The following is an 18,997-nucleotide window of genomic DNA, read 5'->3' as shown; positions in this document are numbered from 1 at the left end:
AGAGCAAGGGATGAATCTCGCTAATTGAACCCTATTCACGGAGGCACAGTGTCCCCCTTTGTGTCCCCTGAAACACCCCCCTGACCCCTCCATATATGAGCCACCACTGGCACCCCGACAGACCCCCCCCCCCCCCCCCCTCTTTCTCCGATGCTGATTCAGCCTGAAAATATTATCCCTGTTTGCTCATGTTAGATGACATGGAGGCATGCCCTGGTCAAATTAAAACACAATAAGACAGGGGGAGTTGTAATTCCTCTCTCTCTCTCTCGCTCTCATACACATGCACAGGTACACACACGCACACACTGGCAAACCCATGTTGGTGTTAATGGTGTGCATGGCAAGCAAATACATTTCTCAGTCTTTTTTTTCTAATGAATAGATGAATACTGATCATTACATGCTTGTATGTACTCTAGAAATGACTGAATATGTTGGGGTGTGTGTGTATATGCTATGTGAGAAAGAAACAAATTCAGGAATGATGTTCCCATTCAAACATCTTTATAGGAACTTGAAATCTCACAGGGTAAGAGTAACACATGATTACTACAGTACCCTTTAATTCAGCAGACTAGGGCTACACACACAGCTGCTGTGGAAGATCAGAGCAATCTCATTCCTCTCTGTTTGCCAAAATGAGGGATTATGAGTCCAGCAAGAAAGGTGTGTGGGATGGACTGGAGCAGCTTCCGTCATACCAAACCTAGTTGCTACTGAGCCTGCAACTTCTGCTTGTCATGAATACTGTAAATACCCACACAGGTGCTTTCTTACATTTACACAGTCTAGAGTGTGGGTCCGTCAGACTAAATCATAGTAGTTACCTTATCCTGTGACCCCTCTAGTTTTCAGAGCATACACAAACAAAACGCATACACACATACACACACACAATCTTTATGCGGTGCACACTGCACAGAACACCAGAAGAATTATCACTGAATTATCGCAGTGAATTATTGTAATGTTTGTGTATGTATTAATTATGGGATGGGTTGCGAACTGGCGATTTGACACAAAAATAAAATGTAATTCATTCATTCATTCACACACACAGGACAACACCATAAGTAAGCCTCAACTTTTTTCCTTCAACAGTCTCTCCGCTACCAACCTGACAATTTCTACTAAGACTAGGCTACCCAATCTGCATTAGGCCTACACTGAAATGCTTCCAGGCTCCCTATCAATACACTAGCATTAGACAACCTTTAATAAATTCATATATTCCCCACTTCCTCCATGATGGGCAGAAAAAGGGCCAGTGAAATAAGCCACTGCTTTTCACTGACCATTTAATTGGCGTGCCAGGACCACCCTGTTGTTAATTAGTTTCAGGAAATCCTAGCGCACAAGCCCATTCTCCCTTAAATCTAACTCTCTACTTACTGTCTGTCTGTATGTCTTGCTTCTTGTCTGTCTGTTTCTATCTCTGTCTCCTGTTGGGCTTGTCATCAGGGAGTATGACTAGTTTCCTGTATCCTATAGCTGGAGCATTTGCTCCCACCTCCAAAAGGAGAGTCCACTGACTGACCGTCTGTCTGTCTGATTGACCAACTGAGTGACACACAGATTTGTTACCTGTCTGACTGAGGCAGCCTCCAGTTGGGTCCGGATGAAATTATCTTCAAAATACAAAATTCGTTTAGTTGAGGGATTAGATAAACTAGAAATACTCTTTCAGATCCAATGAAATTGCCTACATTTAGACCAAATACTTATAGTCAAATGCTTAACACTTTTGCTATGTTAAACCCAATCAGTCAATTTGATATTAAAATTAAACCATTGTACCAATTTAAATATATAACTTGTCTGAAAACAATCCATCTATTCAACTACTGTGCTCTCCGATCCACCTGATGAAAGACTTGTTTTTCCCTCTCCTGTTCTCCAGCCAACACACTGGTACAACCACAAAGCAAAAGGCTTGGTTGATTACAGTAAAAGGAAGTAATTATTGCCAACCTGGCTGTATTTTTGCCTCAGGTGACAGGCAAATGTTACTCTGAACATTGGCTGAACGTTCCTGTGCTGTGGTTTATAGTCGGCAGGCTGGTACAGAGTACAGAGGCAGACAGGACATATTTTTTCTGCTTGCTCCTGATCTTATCATGCAGTCATTTTCATCAGCCAGCCACTCTACATTTCTACCAGGTGACGGAGGACACCAGGCTCCAGTCCAGACTCGTCCATGAAATCTCTCTCTCTCTCTCTCTCTCTCTCTCTCTCTCTCTCTCTCTCTGTTTAATTCCTCTCTCTCTATATCTCTCCATCTCTTTATCTTTACATCCTCTTTATCTCTCACCTACTGTTCTCACCTTCTTTCTCTTTCCTCTCTCTCTTGCATCCCTCTCCCATGCTACTTCATCTCTCTCTCTGTTTCATTTCTTTGACTTTCTGTCCCACATACATGCGTAATGTTCAAGGTACGCATACTGATGTCAGAATATACACATGCAGAGTTTTAGCTGCATGTGGCAGGTGGCAGAGGCTTGGGGAACCAGATCCTGCCTTTAAAGCTGTGGCCCATAGCAGCTTATGAGATCTAACAATATGTGAGGCAGTCAGTGCCTGGGATCACTGCAGTGCTTGGCATCATATTTCAGATAGTTGTGCTTTCTCCAAGGACTCTCTCTCTCTTTCTCTCTCTCTCTGTCTCTCTCTCTTCCTTGGACTACTCATGCGGTTGGCAATGGAGGGAGAGACCATTTTCAAAGACTGTCGCATTAAACAATGACAGAGAGCTAGATAAACATACAGTGGGAGCAGAGCCAATGGGACAAAGGAAACTGCACCGGCCAAGTTGATCCAGTTTCAAGCCACTACACCAGCAGAGTTTATCTTACTCACTGACTTACTGCACCTATCCCACCCATCCACTACACCAGTAGAACTTACTGCACCTATCCCACCCATCCACTACACCAGTAGAACTTACTGCACATATCCCACCCATCCACTACACCAGTAGAACGTATTGCACCTATCCCACCTATCCACTACACCAGTCAAACGTACTGCATCTATCCCACCTATCCACTACACCAGTAGAACTTACTGCACCTATCCCACCCATCCACTACACCAGTCGAACTTACTGCACCTATCCCACCTATCCAGTACACCAGTCGAACGTATTGCACCTATCCCACCTATCCACTACACCAGTAGAACTTACTGCACCTATCCCACCCATCCACGACACCAGTAGAACTTACTGCACATATCCCACCCATCCACTACACCAGTAGAACGTATTGCATCTATCCCACCTATCCACTACACCAGTAGAACTTACTGCATCTATCCCACCTATCCACTACACCAGTAGAACTTACTGCATCTATCCCACCTATCCACTACACCAGTAGAACTTATTGCACCTATCCCACCTATCCACTACACCAGTAGAATTTACTGCACCTATCCCACCCATCCACTACACCAGTAGAACTTACTGCACCTATCCCACCTATCCACTACACCAGTAGAACTTACTGTACCTATCCCACCTATCCACTACACCAGTAGAACTTACTGCACCTATCCCACCTATCCACCACACCAGTAGAACTTACTGCACCTATCCCACCCATCCACTACACCAGTCAAACATATTGCACCTATCCCACCTATCCACTACACCAGTCAAACTTATTTCACCTATCCCACCTATCCACTACACCAGTAGAATTTACTGCACCTATCCCACCCATCCACTACACCAGTAGAACTTACTGTACCTATCCCACCTATCCACTACACCAGTAGAACTTACTGCACCTATCCCACCTATCCACTACACCAGTAGAACTTACTGCACCTATCCCACCCATCCACTACACCAGTCAAACGTACTGCACCTATCCCACCTATCCACTACACCAGTAGAACTTACTGCACCTATCCCACCCATCCACTACACCAGTCAAACGTACTGCACCTATCCCACCCATCCACTACACCAGTCAAACGTACTGCACCTATCCCACCCATCCACTACACCAGTCAAACATACTGCACCTATCCCACCTATCCACTACACCAGTAGAACATATTGCACTTAGCCCACCCATTTACTACACCAGTCAAACGTACTGCACCTATCCCACCTATCCACTACACCAGTAGAACATATTGCACTTAGCCCACCCATGTACTACACCAGCCAAGCTTACAATGCATAAAGGTGTAGTGTCTGATAATGTCCAATGGTAGTTGATGTAGCTGTAAATAGCAATGTTTCCATGTTTGAGAAGGCCCCCGGGGGACAAAAGGTTTGTACATGTTTCTTTATGTGAATTCATACAGGGCAAACAAAGGAGACAATCTAACACAGCCCAGATATACCAAGTCTGTAACAAAGTACAGACACCCAACAGAAGATTTACTGGCAGAGATACTAAATATAGATGTTAGCAGGACTGGAGGGGAAAACAAAAGGAAATAGATAGAGAGGTGTCATTTTAGGCATACATTTCTGCTGAAACAGAATGAAAATGTTTCTTTATAGTACAATGTATCAGAAAAGTATAGAACCAGGCATTTATGTTACATTTCTGCATGTTGAAATAGGAAGTATTTGATATCACGGAGAAGACATTAAATGCATGTTTATAACAATGTAATTGTATTTATATTAAACTCAAAAACCTTAAAAAATCAAACAGTATCTTAAAATGACATACTGCAATGGTCATTTATGAGAAAATCCAAAGAGGGAATGTTTTCTTGAATTACAGTGCATTCGGGAAGTATTCAGACCCCTTCACTTTTTCCACATTTTGTTATGTTTCAGCCTTATTCTAAATGTTTGTGTTTGTTTGTATTATCTCATCAATTCTACATACAATTCGCATCAACCTACACACAATAACCCATAATGACAATTCAAAAACAGGTTTTTAGTAAAGGGACCTGAATACGTACGTAAATGTGATATTTCAGGTTTTATTTTGGGGGGGCAAAAATGTCCAAAAACCTGTTTCTGCTTTGTCATTATGGGCTATTGTACTGTACTGTGCATATGGAAAGTATTCAGACCCCTTGACTTTTCCAAATTTTGTTACGTTACAGCCTTATTCTAAAATGGATTAAATTGTTTTTTTCCTCATCAATCTACACACAATACCCCTTAATGACAAAGCAAAAACAGTTTTTTAGAAATATCACATTTACATAAGTAGTCAGACCCTATACTCAGTACATTGTTGAAACACCTTTGGCAGCAATTACAGCCTTGAGTCTTGTTAGATGTGACGCTACAAGCTTGGTGCACCTGTATTTGAGGAGTTTCTCCCAGTCTTCTCTGCAGATCCTCTCAAGGTCAGGTTGGATGGGGCGCGTCGCTGCAGGCCAAAGAGTTCCATCTTGTTTCTCATGGTCTGAGTCCTTTAGGTGCCTTTCAGCAAACTCCAAGCAAGGTGTCATGTGCCATTTACTGAGTAGTGGCTTCCGTCTGGCCACTCTACTGTAAAGGCCTGATTGGTTCTCCACAGAAGAACTCTAGAGCTCTGTCAGAGTGACCATCTGGTTCTTGGTCACCTCCCTGACCAAGGCTCTTCAGCCCCCAATTGCTCAGTTTGGCCATGCAGCCAGCTCTAGGAAGAGTCTTGGTGGTTCCAAATTTCTTCCATTTAAGAATGATGGAGGCCACTGTGTTCTTGGGGATCTTCGATGCTGCAGAATTGTTTTGTTACCCTTCCCAGATCTGTGCCTCGACACAATCCTGTCTCTGAACTCTATGGACAATTCCTTGGACCTCATGGCTTGGTTTGTACTCTGACATGCACTGTCAACTGTGGAACCTTAAATAGACAGGTGTGTGCCTTTCCAAATCAAGTCCAATCAAGTAAATGTACCATAGGTGGACTCCAATCAAGTTGAGGAAACATCTCAAGGATGATCAATGGAAACAGGATCCACCTGAGCTCAATTTCTAGTCTCATCACAAAGGGTCTGAATACCTATGTAAATAAGGTATTTCTGTATTTATTTTTAATAAATCTGCACACATTTCTAAACACCTGTTTTCGCTTAGTCATTATGGGGTTTTGTGTGTAGGTCGAAGGCTGTAACGTCAAACAAAATGTAGAAAAAGGGAAGGGGTCTGAATAGTTTCCGAATGCACTGTATAACGAAGCTTAAATATTATTTTGATTATTTGGTTAGGCTACATTTGCCAAGAATCTATGTGCATGTGTAACAGAATCACTTTGGTCCCTATCCTTGCCCCAACCTGGGCTCGAACCAGGGACCCTCTGCCAACATCGACAACAGTCACTCAAGGAGCATCGTTACCAATCACTGCCTCAACGTCAGCAAAACAAAGGAGCTGATTGTAGACATCAGGAGGAACCAGAGGCTGAGCACGCCCCCATCTTCATCAACTAAGCTGCTGTGGAGATGGTCAAAAATGTTCCTCGGCGTACACATCTCCTAGGAGCTAAAATGGTCAAACCAGACGGAGTCCGTGGTGAAGAAGGCACGATAGCGACTCTTCAACTTCAGGATGTTGAAGAAATTTGGTCTGTCCCCGAGGGCCTTCACAGTGTTCTACGGAGCACCATCGAGAGCATACTATCGGGCTGCATCACAGCCTGGTATGGCATATCCACCGTCTCTGACTGCAAGGCACTACAGAGGGTGGTACGCTCAGCCGAAAGTACTATTGGATGCCTACTGCCTGCCCTCCAGGACACCTACTACAACACCAGGTGTCGCAGGAAGGCCAAGAAAATCATCAGGGACCTCAGCCACCCGAGCCACGGCCTGTTATCTCCGCTTCCATAACCCCTGCTGCTCCCCCATTAGACCCCCCCCCCCCCCTAACAGACATCTACATTTATCATGCTGAATAGCCACCACTACTTCCTTCTCCGCAACAACCCCAGCAGCTGGGCAGAGCCCATCTGAGTGATCCGGGTCAACAGCATCAATGTAACAGTTTGTCTTCCATCCCTCTCCTTGCCCCAACCCATGCTCGGACCAGGGACCCTCTGAATACATCAACAACTGCCTCCCACGAAGCATCATTACCTATCGCTCCACAAAAGCAGCGGCCCTTGCAGAGCAAGGTAAACAACTACTTCAAGGTCTCAGAGGGAGTGACGTCACCGATTGAAACGCTACTAGCACGCACCACTAACTACCTAGTCATTCAAAGAAACTTGAAAGCCAAAACAGAGCTGGAAATAAGTGCCCTGGTTTGCATTAGGTCTAGTATCCTTTAATGTTGATGATATTTCAAACGTTTTGGTGGTTTGAAAGTGAAAGTATGAAATAGATGAATTCAAAGGAAAGGCATGCAGGGCCTCACATCCACCAGGCCTCCTAAGGGGATCTTAGGATGAAACACACAGATCTTTCCCTCAAAATACTTCTGCTAAAGTTTATTTTCACGTTGAGTTCTAATACTTAGCCATATATATATATTTTTTTACTTAGTCACTTGAAATGAGACCGTAAATAAATAACCTTAATAATTTCTCCATGTGTATATATTGAAAGGTGTCTTTTTTACAAAGACAGGGCACCATGACTTCTGTATACTTTATTTTAGCACAGGTTTTAGCACTTAACACCAGTATACACAGTATTAACACCTTGAAAATGACAACTTCCATTCTATCATCATTCGGTCACATTAATTGAGCACAACATTTGGTTGTGAAATACACAAATGTGCACATACAAAAGAGCAGAATAAAGACATTCGATCCTTGGTTTTGGAATAACCTGCATCCTCGTTTTGTATTTTCCACCAGGAAATTCAGGACAGGACCAAAACAAATTGACCATTCATTATATTTATTTGGGAAAATAATTGAGGTAGTAGGCAGGGGAGGAGGAGCGGATGCATCTGGAGGCACCACAGTAACCAAACCCCTGGTGCCATCTGGTTGGTTAATCACCTCACACACACAAGCTCTTTTTTCACCCCTCAGCTCAGCACGCCCTTTATTTTGTCTTTGTCTTTTATATATGCCGGACGCTCAGGTATACAGGAACGTCAGACAGGTAGAGAGGTAGAGAAAGAGGGAGAGAGAGAGAAGGGAGAGAGAGGGTGAGATAGAGAAGCAAAAGAGAGAGCTGGAAAGAAAGTGAGAGAGTGAGGGAGAAGGATGGGAAAGTAGAGAGGAACAGAGGGAGGGTGGGTGATATGTAAGAAATCTCTCCACATGAGATCTTGACATCTTAGTGAACTCCAGGTCCACGACACAGTGTGTGGGTGTGTGTGACAGCATTCTTCCTACCTCTGTATTAATGAAGAACAGAGGGAACAGAAATCTGTCTGTGCTGAGAATATGTAGTAATGCAGTGTCAACTTCCCATTCTCTGTCTCTCTCTCCGTCCGTCTCTCTCTCTCTCTCTCTCTCTCTCTCTCTGTGTGTGTGTCTGTCTGTCTGTCTGTCTGTCTGCCTGTCTGTCTGTCTGTCTGTCTGTCTGTCTGTCTGTCTGTCTGTCTGTCTGTCTGTCTGTCTGTCTGACTCGCGCTATCAATATTAAATTCAATTCCATTCAAAGGGCTTTGTTGGCATGGGAAACTTATGTTTACATTGTCAAAGCAAACGAAATAGACAATAAACAAATAGGGATAAAAACAAGGGAAACACTCTCTCTCTCTAATCTCAACATCAATGAACTCAAACTGTCACTGAAAATATCATTTTTTTCTTCCCCTTGAAGTGCTCATGGCTTGTTGTCATCATTATACTTCATCGCTCAATAAATTGATCATAATATATTTGACATACATAATGGTTCACACTGGTTCAATTCCCTTGGCCCCCCCCATTTCTAACACTGCCCATTGGCTTTCCAGTATCATGACAGTGCTATGGGTTCCTGACAAAAAGAAACAATAACAATGTCCAGAAGGGGAAACTCAATCACTTAATCTCTCAATCACAATACACTTACTCCAGTAACAAATATATGCCAATTGTATGATAACTGAACATGTTAGTTATTTCAGTTTTAGTGCAATGAAATAGCAGACACGATTGTCTATAAATGAAAGACAAACTGTCAAAACATGACCATGCACTGCTAAAGTTAGCATCACCACAGTCTGTGGTATTTATTCTGTCCTGCATATCTCTCTCTCTCTCTCTCTCTCTCTCTCATAGAGGAAAGGTAAACACAACAGCCACAGACAGGCCTGCACAATAGGGTAGAGAGGCTTGGAGGGGATGTCAGAAACTACTCAAATACCTTTTGGTAAGCAAGCAACACAGGCAAATGAATGACAGACAGGCCACATTTTACACTGCAAATATATTCATATAAAATCAGTAATTCAATAATGTGAGTTTTCCCTGTTGTGTTATGTTTTTACTAGGGATGCACTTTAAATCGGTGAACATATCGGAATCGGCAGATATTAGCTAAAAATGCCAACATCGGTATCGGCCCGATGAGGCAGGGCTTGAAAACTATTACGGACTACAAAGGGAAACCCAGACATGAGACAGTGAAGCCAGTCTACCAGACGAGCTAAATGCGTTTTATGCTCGCTTCAAGGCAAGCAACACTGAAGCATGCACGAGAGCACCAGCTGTTCTGGATGACTGTGTGATAACGCTCTCACTAGCCGATGTGAACAAAATCTTTAAACAGGTCAACATTCACAAAGCCGCTGGGCCAGATGGATTACCAGGAAGTGTACTCAAAGCATGCGTGGACAAACTGTCAAGTGTCTTCACTGACATTTTTAACCTGTCCCTGACGAGTCCGTAATACCCACATGTTTCAAGCAGACCCCCATAGTCCCTGTGCCCAAGGAAGCAAAGGTAACATGCCTAAATGGTTACCGCCCTGTGGCAATCACGTCGGTAGCAATGAAGTGCTATGAAATGCTGGTCATGGCTCACATCCACAGCATCCTCCCAGACACCCTAGACCCACTCCAATTCGCATATCGCCCCAATAGATCCACAGATGACGCAATCTCAATTGCACTCCACACTGCCCTTTCTCACCTGGACAAAAGGAACACCTATGTAAGAATGCTGTTCATTGACTACAGCTCAGCGTTCAACACCATAGTGCCCACGAAGCTCATCACTAAGCTAAGCTAAGGACTCTGGGAAGGACTCTGGGACTAAACACCTAACTCTGCAACTGGATCCTGGCTGACAGGCCGCCCCCAGGTGGTAAGAGTAGGCAACAACATGTCTGCCACACTGATCCTTAACACTGGGGCCCCTCAGGGGGTGTACTTATTCCCCTCCTCTACTCCCTGTTCACCCACGACCATGTGGCCAAACAGAACTGCAACACCATCATTAAGTTTGCTGACGACACAACAGTGGTAAGCCTGATCACCGAAAACGATGAGATGGTCTATTGGGAGGAGGTCAGAGAACTGGCAGTGTGGTGCCAGGACAACAACCTCTCCCTCAATGTGAGCAAGACAAAGGAGCTGATCGTGGACTACAGGAAAAGGCGGGCCGCCTTTTAACAAGTTCCTTGGTGTCCACATAACTAACAAACTATCATGGTTCAAACATACCAAGACAGTCATGAAGAGGGCATGACAAAACCTTAGGAGACTGAAAAGATTTGGCATGGGCCCCCAGATCCTCAAAAGGTTCTACAGCTGCAGCATCGAGAGTATCCTGACCGGTTGCATCACCTCCTGGTATGGCAACTGCTCGGCATCTGACAGTAAGGCGCTACAGAGGGTAGTGTGAACAGCCCAGTACATCACTGGGGCCAAGCTTGCTGCAATCCAGAACCTACAATTGAAGTCGGAAGTTTACATACACTTAGGTTGGAGTCATTAAAACTAGTTTTTCAACCACTCCACAAATTTCTTGTTAACAAACTATAGTTCAGCAAGTCGGTTAGGATATCTAATTTGTGCATGATACAAGTAACTTTTCCAACAATTGTTTGCAGAAAGATTATTTAACTTATAATTCACTGTATCACAATTCCGGTGGGTCAGAAGTTTATATACACTAAGTTGACTGTGCCTTTAAACAGCTTGGAAAATTCCAGAAAATGATGTCAAGGCTTTAGAAGCTTCCGATAGGCTAATTGACATAATTTGAGTCATTTGGAGGTGTACCTGTGGATGTGTTTCAAGGCCTATCTTCAAACTCAGTGCCTCTTTGCTTGTCATCATGCGAAAATCAAAAGAAATCAGCCAAGACCTCAGAAAAAAATTGTAGACCTCCAAAAGTCTGCTTCATCCTTGGGAGTAATTGAAGCTACCACGTTCATCTGTACAAACAATAGTACGCAAGTATAAACACCATGGGACCATGCAGCCGTCATACCGCTCAGGAAGGAGACGTGTTCTGTCTCCTGGAGATGAACGTACTTTGGTGTGAAAAGTGCAAATCAATCCCAGAACAACATTAAGAGACCTTGTGAAGATGCTGGAGGAAACAGGTACAAAAGTATCTATAACCATAGTGAAACGAGTCCTATATTGAGGTAACCTGAAAGGCCGCTAAGCAAGGAAGAAGCCACTGCTCCAAAACCACCATAAAAAAGACAGACTACGGTTTACAATTGCACATGAGGACAAAGATCATACTTTTTGGAGAAATGTCCTCTGGTCTGATGAAACAAAAATTGTACTGTTTGGCCATAATGACCATAGTTATGTTTGGAGGAAAAAGGGGGAGGCTTGCAAGCCGAAGAACACCATCCCAACCGTGAAGCACGGGGATGGCAGCATCATGTTGTGGGGGTGCTTTGCTGCAGGAGGGACTGGTGCACTTCACAAAATAGATGGCATCATGAGGTAGGAAAATTATGTGGATATATTGAAGCAGCATCTCAAGACATCAGTCAGGAAGTTAAAGCTTGGTCGAAAATGGGTCTTCCAAATGGACAATGACCCCCAGCATACTTCCAAAGTTGTGGCAAAATGGCTTAAGGACAACAAAGTCAAGGTATTGGAGTGGCCATCACAAAGCCCTGACCTCAATCCTATAGAACATTTGTGGGCAGAACTGAAAAGGCGTGTGCGAGCAAGAAGGCCTACAAACTTGACTTAGTTAGACCAGCTCTGTCAGGAGGAATGGGCCAAAATTCCCCCAACTTATTGTGGGAAGCTTTGGAAGGCTACCCGAAACGTTTAACCCAAGTTAAACCATTTAATTAAAGGCAATGCTACCAAATACTAATTGAGTGTATGTAAACTTCTGACCCACTGGGAATGTGATGAAAGAAATAAAAGCTGAAATAAATCAGCTCTCTACATTTATTCTGACATTTCACAGTCTTAAAATAAAGTGGTGATCCTAACTGACCTAAGACAGGGAATTTTTACTAGGATTAAATGTCAAGAATTGTGGAAAAACTCAGTTTAAATGTACTTGGCTAAGGTGTATGTAAACATCCGACTTCAACTGTATATAATAGGCGGTGTCAGAGGAAAGCTCATAACATTGTCAGAGACTCCAGTCAGCCAAGTTATAGACTGTTTCTCTGCTACCCCACGGCAAGAGGTACTGGAGCGCCAAGTACACTGCTGCTACTCTCTGTTTGTTTGTTACCTATGCATAGTCACTTCGCCCCCACCTACATGTACAGATTACCTCAACTAGCCTGTACCCCTGCACACTGACTCGGTACCGGTGCCCCCTCTATATAGCCTCAATATTGTTATTCTTATTGTGTTACTTATTAGTATGACTTTTTATTTTAGCCTACTTGGTAAATATTTTCTTCTTCTTGAACTGACTGCTGGTTAAGGGCTTGTAAGTAAGCATTTCACAGTAAAGTCTACACTTGTTGTATTCAGTGCATGTAGCAAATAAAGTTTGATTTGATTTGATGTCTAGTTTAACGCCAATGTGCAAAACCGATGTCAAAGCTACCATGCATACCTATATAACCTATATGACGCAATCACGCAACGTAAAATGTTGGGCTACACGTGCAACACAGCATCCCTAACCTAGCCCACACAATGTCTGTTGTGTGGATCGAGCAGTCATTTGAAAGAGTAAGAACATTTCAGCGAGACAACTCAAAGGAAAAATCCAATAATGGAATTCATTGCCCTTGACAATCAACTCTGTTGTGGATGATGTTGGCTTTTGTCGGCTGGTCGAGCACCGGTACACACTACCAAGTGCACTATTTTTCAGACATTGCCCTACCGGAGTTACACAGTAATAGGGTCACTGCTATTAGCTTCACGACAAGCATACTATGGAACGCCGTTGGGTCGTTGCGTGTCCAAAAAGATACACATCAAATAACACAATTTGACGTTTCAAAAAATACTATTCGACCCATTGAATAAGCTTTTAATTTGACACGTTGAATAAACAGTTTTATAATAGAATGTTGTGTGTTCTGCCCCTGAACAGGCAGTTAACCCACTGTTCCTAGGCCGTCATTGAAAATAAGAATTTGTTCTTAACTGACTTGCCTAGTAAAATAAAGGTAAAATAAAAATTTTAATTTTTAAAAATTGCACCTGCAAGCCAAGCGCCACCACTACTATCAGTGGCACTGTCAAAGCTGTACAAAAACGTCTGCAAACAACCAAACACCAGCCACAAACGATGTGTTTACAATACTGTGTTGGTAATAAAGCATTATTTGTTTGACCGCAACTTCTGGGGTAGATAGCTAGCTTTAGCTTGGTACCTAGCTAGCACCAATACAACCAGCCTGAAAACAATGACCAGTAGAAACTGCAGTCATTTGCATTATTCTTAGCAATGATTTAGGAATCCTTGTGAGTAAGTATTAGCTAGGTAGCCACTTGTTGTTTGCCTACTGAAATTAAACTTCAGTTCATGAAAATAAATAAAGTTAGCCAGCTACTTAACCCTGTTGCCCAAACCCCATTATTTTTATTTCTACTTTGCACATTCTTCCATTGCAAAACTACCATTCCAGTGTTTTACTTGCTATATTGTATTTACTTTGCCACCATGGCCTTTTTTGCCTTTACCTCCCTTCTCACCTCATTTGCTCACATTGTATATAGACTTGTTTATACTGTATTATTGACTGTATGTTTGTTTTACTCCATGTGTAACTCTGTGTCGTTGTATCTGTCGAACTGCTTTGCTTTATCTTGGCCAGGTCGCAATTGTAAATGAGAACTTGTTCTCAACTTGCCTACCTGGTTAAATAAAGGTGAAATAAAAATAAAAAGCTAACGTTATAAGCAGCCAGCTTGCTTCATCTGGCTACTGAGGCTCGACCGGACCGGGAAATGTGTTTTGAAGCTAGCCACAATAAGGAATAGGCACAATAGTGGAATTTGCGGTTTGCCTTCATAATAAAAGTAACTATTTGAAAGTGATGCAGAAGGTTACAATTGGTGGAATCATTCCATATTTAGACTGGATAATGTTAAACAAGGTCGGAATGTGAGGCAATGAAATGGGACATCAGTCTACTCGGTGACACCCACAGAACACAACTTTGAAGAGTTTATGCAAATATTAGCATTGTAGCTCTTATCGCGGGACTGTGACTGTGTGAAACCACCTCCCCAGTAAGCCTGTTGTCTGCATTGACATTCCTATTGCACTCTACAGCTTTACTTAAGGATTGGGGATCAATGAAATGGGGTACCAGTCTACTCATTACCCAATATATTTTTTCCCAATGTCCTCCTCAGAGTTATCAGACTCCAAAACATCCACGCAGTATTGTTTTTCCTCTGGAATAGTGTTCAATAGAAATAGGTTGACAATAAATGTATTCACAGTTGTTTCAGAGTCCCGCAATAAGAGCTACAATGCTAATGCTCTCTGGGTGTCACTGAGTAGACTGATACCCCATGTCATTGATCCACAATCCATAGGTAACACTGTACATTGAAATAAGTACGCCCCCAATTCAATTCTAAAGTATAATACATCCAGTGAGATTTCAACAGATTGTTGTCAAATTAACAGATTATTGTCCTTTGTTGATTTTATATAACAACATTCCAACCTCGTTTAGCTTGATCTATTCAATTATGGCATACTTCTACTATTTGTATTCATTTGATTCACTGTCAATGACATACTTTTATTTTGAAGGCTAACCGCAAAGTCCACTCTTGTGGCTAATCCTTATTGTGGCTAGCTTCACATAGATGGATCCACCAACCATTAATCAAATAAGAACAGTCTTATAAATTAGGGTTATTTTTGATGATGACACTTAGCTTTATAGTTAGCTAGCTAATTATAGCTACTGAAACAGATTATGTCGTGTTGCTATGTTTTGGGGGAAGAACATTATATGCATCCATGAGCCAGCTGGCTTTTAAAAAATTACCAGCACTGTAGGTGCGCGAGACAACTTTACCAGCATCATAGCATACGTATCGATGAATCGTTGTGAAATATGATATACGAGTGATAGTGTAATCAATGTGTAATAACTACGTAAAAACATGTATGAACGTGTTAAATTATTATGTGACGTGCAGTCATATTCAGGTCCTGATTGGTCAACAAGCTTATTTGACACGACAAATAGTGTTATTTGAAACATCGAATAGTGTTATTTGACGTGTATTTTCTTTGACACACAAAGACGCAAACGGCTTTTCCATAGAAATCCTGGTTGAGAATGAAACGACTGAAAAAATGAATAATGAAACAGCACAGCAAGTAAGTGAAAGAAAAATGTTTTGATTATGTTTTACTAGTAATGGGGACATACGGAAATGCCAACAAAATAACGTTTTGGTCAGTGTGGTATATGTGTGTAACCTTTAATTAACTAGACAAGAACAATTAACTAGCAAAGAACAAATTCTTATTTACAATGCCGGCCTACCCCTGCCAAATCCAGACGAAGCTGGGCCAATTGTGCGCCGCCCTATGGAACTCCCAATCACGGCCGGATGTGATACAGCCTGGAATCGAACCAGGGACGGTAGTGACGCCTCTTGCACTGAGATGCAGTGTCTTAGGCCGCTGCGTCCATGTGTGTGTGTTAACTATTTAACTGTACTAGAACGCTTAAAAGGCCGCAAAAAAATGTTTATATCAATTACCGGTATCGTTTTTTTTGTTGGCAAGGAAAATATTGGATATCATTATCGGCCATAAATGTCAAATCGGTGCATCACTAGTTTTTACAGTAAAAATACTATGTGTAAAAGCATGCAGCAGACACATAACCAACCCTGAAATTTGCAGAATTTGAAAAGCTGAGGAGATACAGTGGGGTCCGAAATGCTTACACCCTTGATAAAGATGAGCAATAACTGAAATCATTTAAATACTCAGCTATATTGCATGCTCAAAATAATACAATAAAACAATTTGTATCAAAGATCATACCCCCAAGACATGCTAAACTCTCCCCATTACCAATAACAGGGAGATTAGCGTGTCTTGGGGGTATGATCTTTGACCCTCTGTAACGGTAACATCCACATTAATGTAGATGTGTTTAGAAACATATTCTATTCTTATTTACAATAAAAGTAACTCCAAAATGACACAATACATTATTTACCATTCATTTCTATCGGGCACAAAATAATCTGAAACACAACCAAAACAAACAGCAAATGTATCCAACAAGCTTGTAGAGTCACAAGCTTGTTGGATTTTTATATTACAACGGTTAATAATGTCAAAACCCTGACATGATTTGTAACGTTTCAGTTGCAGATTGATTATTGTTGGCTACACCGACTCAGTATTATAAATGTAATATAACTGTTATTTTGCTACTCATAATATGGGAAAAGTAATCATCGTCACAATGGTGGGGTTTTTCAAGGGGTGGGGCATCTGTGCCTTTCATTAAAAAAAAGAAAAATACTTTGCCAAACTAACGCGGCTGCGTAGACAATGGATACTTGATTTTACACTATTGATATCACTGTTCATTGACAACCATGCTGAAAATGAGACTGAAATCAGTTAAGGCTACACTGAATAACACATTCTCCTTCTCCCTCTTCTGCTCCCCGCCCCCACCTATTCGGATTCACAATTATGCACATTCGCTCAACACTGTCCCAACACGGTACAGTTACTCATAAAAGTTTGTATCCACTATTGACTTTTTCTGACTGAACATAATCACATCGACATCCTTTCTCTCTACGGTGTAACTCCCATATATGAAATTAAAAATACATATTAAGGATGCATAGATGCCCAGACCATCGAAAGCCGTTTTTACACATACCACTGTGCGGGTGCAGAATAGTGAGCAGCAATTTTCTCTACAAAGACTTAAGTTTATTTTGTAGACTTTGTTTTTCAAGGACACTGTATAAACTACTGTCATGCTCTACATAGGTTTCTGTTGCGACTGATACGGGGGCGTAATGCCCTACTGGGTGATCGAGAGCGCAAGAAAAACAGAAAATCCTGAAAGGGTTTACCTTTTTGCTGTTTCTGCTGTTATAGCCGATGTATGGATTGAAGTCTGCCCTTGGCGGAACGGAGAGTAGCATTTTCTCGGCTCTATGTCCAGTGCTGCGAGTACAGCCCAGGCTGCCAGCTGACGTCAGCAGCTTGGGAAGCTAGGGAGCGATGCAAGTCCCGCTGCCGCCAATGCTGCTGCCGCGGCTAAGCGGTGCTTTTTCACACGTCTGGGTCCTAGCGCGCCAATTCCAACCGAGCCTATGGAACGGTTACTGATAAACGAAACATAAGATGGAACGGTTACTGAATGAACGAAACATAACGAATGTAGGGCTATGTTGGGGAAGCTACTCTGAAAATATAGTTTAGGGCTAAGTACATGGTGCATAGGCGCAGGATGGAGGGGTGCTGATGGTGCTGCAGCACCCCCTGATAAATCAGAGAAAAAAAGTATAATATATATTTTTTAAACCCCACCAAATTAGTGCACTAGGCCTTTATTACTCCTGTATGAACAGTGCAAAATACTGGTCAGCAGAGCAGAGAAGAATAAGACAGCACCACCACCCCTAAACATCTTCCCGCAGCCGTTTGCCAGGGCAATTCAGAAAGCTGATTGAGGACCTTATTACTGATGAATATGTTGTTTTATGATCTTCTTCCTGCTTGCATTTTGTATTTATCTTTTGATGTGTAATTTATGTAATTCAGGGCTCATCTGTAAAAGAGACATTGGTCTCAGTATAACACCCCTTTTAAAATAAAGGTTAAATAAAATACAAAAAAATATGCTTGCATGTGTGTATGAGTGCATGCATAGCCTAGTGTGTGTGAGCGAGTGAGAGTGTGTCACTGTGTCTGTGTCTCAGAGATGTAGGCTAAGTCTGTCTGTCTGCCTGACTGCTGTTGGGTTGGAGCGTACCACTGACTGGCTGTAGATGGGGACTCACAACACAAGTGACATTGTTGCACTCAGAAAAACCCCGGTCTGGCACAGCTAGTCGTTTTGACGATGCTAACATTGTTTGGACAGCAACAGGCCCGTCGCTAAGCAACCCACTCCTATCCCAGGGTTTCGACTCGTAAATCCAAACTGATTACCTCTAAGGTGCCCAAGTATTGTCTGTGTTTGTATAGTGTATATGTGTGTGAGTTTATGAAAGTGTGTGCACAAGTGAGAGATGCATTTGTATTATTTAGTATTTTATAAGGATCCTGGGAAACAACGCAGAACAAATAAAATACATACAATGCATAATATACATAATATAATTCAATACAAATACAAAATATATAGAAATGTCTATCTCTTCACAGTACTTGTCGTGCCATTAAGTGTTCTTTTATTTGTTTTTTTTAATCTAGTTTAATTGCTAGCTTGAGTTTCCTGGGGTGGCAGAGTTCCATTTAGTCATGGCTTTATTTAATACTGTGTTCCCCTGCCTTTGTTCTGGACCTGGGGACTGTGAAGAGACCTCTGGCTGCATGTCTTGTGTGGTACTGATGAGTATCCGAACTGTGTGCTAACTGCTTGAACAGACAGTTCGGTACCTTTAATCCATCAACACCTCGCACAAAGACCAATAGTGATGCAGTCAATCTCTTCTCAACTTTGAGGAGAGACTGACATTCATACTACTGACATTTGCTCTCCGTGTACATCTAAG

The 18,997-nt window shown here is 42.2% G+C and overlaps 1 protein-coding gene across 1 annotated transcript in view; it reads right to left on the bottom strand.

Annotated features, from left to right (window-relative positions):
* Nucleotides 1–17,536, bottom strand: part of LOC115140614 (RNA-binding motif, single-stranded-interacting protein 2-like) — a 62,739-nt gene extending 45,203 nt beyond the window's left edge. The window contains exon 1 of the mRNA XM_029678966.2: nucleotides 17,348–17,536. Coding sequence (XP_029534826.1) covers nucleotides 17,348–17,419 — 72 coding nt within the window. The 5' untranslated portion in view covers nucleotides 17,420–17,536. The remainder of the gene's footprint in view (nucleotides 1–17,347) is intronic.
* Nucleotides 17,537–18,997: the final 1,461 nt, after the last annotated feature.

Source organism: Oncorhynchus nerka, linkage group LG2, assembly GCF_034236695.1.
Source record: "Oncorhynchus nerka isolate Pitt River linkage group LG2, Oner_Uvic_2.0, whole genome shotgun sequence".
Lineage (NCBI taxonomy): Eukaryota > Metazoa > Chordata > Actinopteri > Salmoniformes > Salmonidae > Oncorhynchus > Oncorhynchus nerka.
The sequence above is the reverse complement of the archived record's forward strand: the minus strand, read 5'-3'. Positions and strand labels throughout refer to the sequence as shown.